The 5,000-nt window shown below is 40.8% G+C and overlaps 2 protein-coding genes across 2 annotated transcripts in view; both read right to left on the bottom strand.

Moving 5' to 3' along the window:
* The window catches only part of LOC113822906 (macrophage mannose receptor 1), a 2,989-nt gene extending 818 nt beyond the window's left edge, over nucleotides 1-2,171 (bottom strand). The window contains exons 1-4 of the mRNA XM_070121354.1: nucleotides 2,133-2,171; nucleotides 1,754-1,913; nucleotides 1,407-1,500; nucleotides 475-600 (exon numbers count right to left, since the gene is read on the bottom strand). Coding sequence (XP_069977455.1) covers nucleotides 475-600; nucleotides 1,407-1,500; nucleotides 1,754-1,913; nucleotides 2,133-2,171 — 419 coding nt within the window. The remainder of the gene's footprint in view (nucleotides 1-474; nucleotides 601-1,406; nucleotides 1,501-1,753; nucleotides 1,914-2,132) is intronic.
* Nucleotides 2,172-3,252: 1,081 nt separating this feature from the next.
* The window catches only part of LOC113822912 (macrophage mannose receptor 1), a 2,016-nt gene continuing 268 nt past the window's right edge, over nucleotides 3,253-5,000 (bottom strand). The window contains exons 2-8 of the mRNA XM_027375452.2: nucleotides 4,911-5,000; nucleotides 4,677-4,770; nucleotides 4,361-4,486; nucleotides 4,015-4,256; nucleotides 3,803-3,896; nucleotides 3,537-3,662; nucleotides 3,253-3,384 (exon numbers count right to left, since the gene is read on the bottom strand). The exon at nucleotides 4,911-5,000 is cut by the window's right edge and continues 106 nt beyond it. Coding sequence (XP_027231253.2) covers nucleotides 3,357-3,384; nucleotides 3,537-3,662; nucleotides 3,803-3,896; nucleotides 4,015-4,256; nucleotides 4,361-4,486; nucleotides 4,677-4,770; nucleotides 4,911-5,000 — 800 coding nt within the window. The 3' untranslated portion in view covers nucleotides 3,253-3,356. The remainder of the gene's footprint in view (nucleotides 3,385-3,536; nucleotides 3,663-3,802; nucleotides 3,897-4,014; nucleotides 4,257-4,360; nucleotides 4,487-4,676; nucleotides 4,771-4,910) is intronic.

Raw genomic sequence — 5,000 nt, 5'->3', positions numbered from 1 at the left:
CTTCCCTTGTACAACTGCCTGCATAACACCGCGGTCACCCTAAGGTTATCGAACTGGGATGTTATCTGGTAATACCAATGCATTTCATTAAAACAATATAGATCCGGTTGTTGAATAAACAATGGTAATGAATCAAACAAATCTTGCCACTCATATTTTGATATATGAAATGAAAACTGTGCAGTAAGGTTGAGCGAGGCCATTAGCGTTCGGTAAAAAATGAAACATGGCATGCTTATTTCTTTATATAATTTCATTTTCATTTATGAGTGGCAAAGTCTGCTTAGACATAATAAACATTTTTCTTTTAAGCAATTTGGTTTACATTGTTATACTTCACTGCACTATTGTCATGAGATAAAATCCCTGCTTGATAATCTCGGAGTTGTGGTGAATTTACTCGAGAAGGTTTACTCGCTTTCACCATAGGATAAACACGGTCGACCAGTCTCCTTGAAACAGAAGGTTACTCACAACTTAACGTCACCGCAGTGAGCGTTATTCCAGAGGTACTGAAACTCCTGTCGCATTTCGACGCAGGCTTCGATTTTTCCGAGGCTCCAGAAGCTTCCCGAGACGGTGGGTTTACCTTCCGCCCAGCTGGAACGGGAAAAAAGGACTGGCTGGTGGTGGCCATTATCTTTTGCTTAGATATAGAAAGGAGATTCGTCACTTTTGCGCTAAATATAGGAAGGAGATTCGTCACTTTTGCGCTAAATATAGGAAGGAGATTCGTCACTTTTGCGCTAAATATAGGAAGGAGATTCGTCACTTTTGCGCTAAATATAGGAAGGAGATTCGTCACTTTTGCGCTAAATATAGGAAGGAGATTCGTCACTTTTGCGCTAAATATAGAAAGGAGATTCGTCACTTTTGCGCTAAATATAGGAAGGAGATTCGTCACTTTTGCGCTAAATATAGGAAGGAGATTCGTCACTTTTGCGCTAAATATAGAAAGGAGATTCGTCACTTTTGCGCTAAATATAGGAAGGAGATTCGTCACTTTTGCGCTAAATATAGGAAGGAGATTCGTCACTTTTGCGCTAAATATAGGAAGGAGATTCGTCACTTTTGCGCTAAATATAGGAAGGAGATTCGTCACTTTTACGCTAAATATAGCAAGATTTGTCATTTTTACACTAAATATAACAAGATTTGTTACTGTTACGCTAAAAATAGCAAGGAGATTTGTCACTTTTACGTTAAATACGGCAAGGAGATTCGCCACTTTTGCGCTATGTGACTCCTCTTTTAATATTGCGAAATATGCTGATTACTTCCGGGGTTAAGCCCTTTTCCTACATTGGTAGGCCTTCCGCATTAAAAAAAATCTTAATCAGTTTTTTTCATTATTATTATTAATAATATTATTTTGTATTCATTTATTTATCTTTAGAAAACCTCACCTGGAGAAAATAAAAGGACTTCCATCACCCCATGAGTAAGTATGGTCGAAATTCAGACCGTGGAGGCCAATCCAGGTGTCTCCATCCAACATACCTGCATGCAATGGGCAAAGTCTTGGGATATAAAGAAAGTGTTTAGATATCCATTTTTTACAAGGTTACTTGTCACTGATACAGATATAATAGAAGTTACCTACACAGGCAAAAGAGTTTGATTCCCTTTTCATCACGCAGAAACAAACATCTATAACATATAGATAAGGAAGACAGATACACGGAAATTATTTCACAATATTCTGATTAAGACTAAGAATACACATTTCCCAATAAAAGCCTAGTACACTAACCCGAGAGCGCTCCTTGCTGGTAGGCACTCGACACAACGGCCAACGAGGCCCCGAAGCGGTAGCAGAAATCTTGCCCTTCGAACCAGTTGCCGGACGAATTCGACACCAGGAAGCACGTGGCCTCCAGCAGCGTCCATCCGTCAAGGCAAACCCCGTTCGCCTCCCGGTTACTGGGAAGACCCCGGCACAGCACCAACTGGTTGAGAGAGAGAGAGAGAGAGAGAGAGAGAGAGAGAGAGAGAGAGAGAGAGAGAAAGAGAAAGAGAAAGAGAAAGAGAAAGAGAAAGAGAGAGAGAGAGAGAGAGAGAGAATGGATCAGGCTTCACTTCATGTTTCGAATCTCCTAATATCACAGTTTCGAACGGGCAGAGTGAGTTACCGAGACCGCATTGGCCAGAAGGAGTGAGAGTCGCAACATGGTGTCGGTTGGTGGAGAAGATAGAGTTCGTTTGCTTGACTGATGTTGGATTTATAGTCCTCCGAGTCCGATTCAGGTGTGCAAAGGTTATTATCAAATTGCGTCAAGTGATAGGTCTGCATTTGAATTCAAATTTGATCTACACATTGGAGAAAATTGGGTAGTCATTATGATTATGGAAAGATGTAGGTTTGTTTGCTTGTTAATGTCTTTCTTATTGTTATCCTTGCTGGTATTGGGATAATGATGGCAATGATAACAGTGATACAACCGGCTACTAAGGCTATTACTACCAATAGTCATGATTGTAATGATCAAGGCTATTTTCACTATTATTTTTATCATTATTATTATTATTACCGTTATCAGTACTACTACTTGTGAAACTAATAACAATTATCATTGATCTTATTGTTCTCATAATTGTCATTACCATCATTATCACTCCTGTTGTTATTATCAATACTATCTTCATAACTATTACTTTCATCAACATCTCTAGATCCCTTTAACTTGCATATTCAAACATCCATCCGTGTTTCTTGTTGATAACATGTCCTAGTGGCTGGCAAGGCACGTCACTCGGGGTTGGTCATGCTTGCAACAGAATAAATTTATATCTTACTTATTTTATCATTTCTGGACAAGATAATTTACAAGGTGGTTAATGTGAAGGTGATATATGGTAATTTTTGATGATGACTGATAACATGATGTTCATGATTATTAATGTTAATAATGTGATTATTTTTATCTTTATCGTTATCATATTTGTTGTTATTTTTACTATCATCCATATTTCTATTACTATTTGTTCTATTATTTTCTATTCTATTGCTATTAGTGTCCTTAATAACATTAACATTATAACTCATCATTATTATTACTATTATTCTTAATATCATTTACTTTTACCAGTATCATATATATTTCTATTATGAGGTGTGTATATATATGTATGTGTGTGCACAGTTGTACAGTTCCAGGCAGAAATACACACGCGTACACACATATGTATACACACACACACATCGGTATCTTGTTTTTCATGCACGTGTGTAAGTAAAAATACTTTAATTGATGCTCCGTTCAATTTATTGCAAATCAAGGATCCTTGAATGTGTTTCCTAATATAGAGAAGACGAATTCTGTTCCTTAAGTCAACCTGGGAAGCAGACATCAGCGTTACTCTGCAGGTCGCTCGCAAACAAACCTAGAAGCAGAACATGGGTTACCAGTAAGAAGATACAGAGACACGGACATATACGTGGCATTAATGAAGATTACAAAGCCATAAGTAACAGAGACATGGGCATTTGAAAATTACAAAGCTAGTATTTTCACAGGTCAAGAAGAGTTACTCACGCCCTTTCAGCTGGGCAGAGCTCGTCGTTCCAGCGGAAGTCGTAATCCTTCTTCATCTCGACGCAGTCCTCGCCCACGCCAAGGGTGATGTAATAGTAGTAGTTGTTGGGCTCCCCTTCCTTCCAGCTGCGTTGCAGAAGAGGGAATACTATCTCAAACTACAATGACAGGCACTCTAACTTTAAACAATATAGAATGATACTATTGCATCAAAAATGAAGGGGAAACAGTAAGAGACAACTGAAATTGACTGCCAGGTAACTTACCTTCTATAGTTATAAGGACTACCATCCTCCCAGATATACTCTCCTTCGATTTTCTGATCGTTGAGACCAATCCAGGCACTGCTGTTCAGCAGACCTGAGAGCGGGAGAGGAAGAGTCAGTATCACTTGAAGCCGAAAAAAGGAAGCAAACCAAAATGAAAAGAGGAGTCAGCTGATGGCCCTGCAGGAGACCGTCGCCCAGGCGAGACTTACCGCTCACGAACGCCTGCTCGTCCTCGCTGGTGATGGAGGCCAGCACGCCTCCGAGGTCCGTGCAGTTGCCTTTGGCGTCCGTCCAGGAGGCCACATCTTCAACCACCAGGTAGCAAGACAGCTCGTTAATCTCCCAGCCTTCGTCGCAGGCGGGTGCTGGAGTGGTGGTAGTTGTGGTGGTGGTGGTAGTTGTTGTGGTAGTGGTGGTGGGCGCTGGATCAGCTGGGCGACTGCACGCGAATCTGGTTTAAAAAGTAAACATTATTTACCCCTTATATCTTTCACAAGAACTAAAAGATAGAAAGAAAAACAGACACACTCATAAGATCATAAGACAGTTACTCACCGCTTGACGTCATCACAGTGAGCGTCATTCCAGAGATAGAGGAATTCCTGTCGCATCTCGACACAGTCTTCTCTCTCGCCAAATACCCAGAAGGTTCCCGAGTTACTGGGTTCATTTTCTGCCCAGCTGGAATAGAGACGTATGACTGACCAATTGATCTCTTGCCTAAATATGATAATAAGGTTTGACGTTTATGCGTTACGCGTTTGGGAATCCTTTTATAATCCAAATATGATACTGAATTTCGAGCTAGGCATTTCTTTACTTTTGAGTGAGCTATTTGTTTTCTCATTCAGCGGCCACAGGAAAGCCTCACCTGGAGAAGTCGAAGGGAGTTCCATCAGCCCATGAATAACTATGGTCGCCCTTGAGATCGGTGAGACCAATCCAAGTGTCTCCATTCAGCATACCTGTAGGTGAGAGGCAATCAAGGCAACTGAAAAAGCAAGTCAAACGGCCGAGTTCCTGTGCAAGACAGGTTAAAGGAATCATTAATATTTATGCCATACACAAAATCCTTCTGAAGTAACATCAGACACAGTGTTCTGACCCGAGAGTGCTTTCTGCAGAGAAGCACTGGACACAGTGGCTAGCGAGGCCTCCAGGCTGTTGCAGAAGTCTTGCCCTTCGAACCAGTTGC

This window comes from Penaeus vannamei, chromosome 4, assembly GCF_042767895.1.
Source record: "Penaeus vannamei isolate JL-2024 chromosome 4, ASM4276789v1, whole genome shotgun sequence".
NCBI classification, from domain to species: Eukaryota; Metazoa; Arthropoda; class Malacostraca; order Decapoda; family Penaeidae; genus Penaeus; species Penaeus vannamei.
The sequence above is the reverse complement of the archived record's forward strand: the minus strand, read 5'-3'. Positions and strand labels throughout refer to the sequence as shown.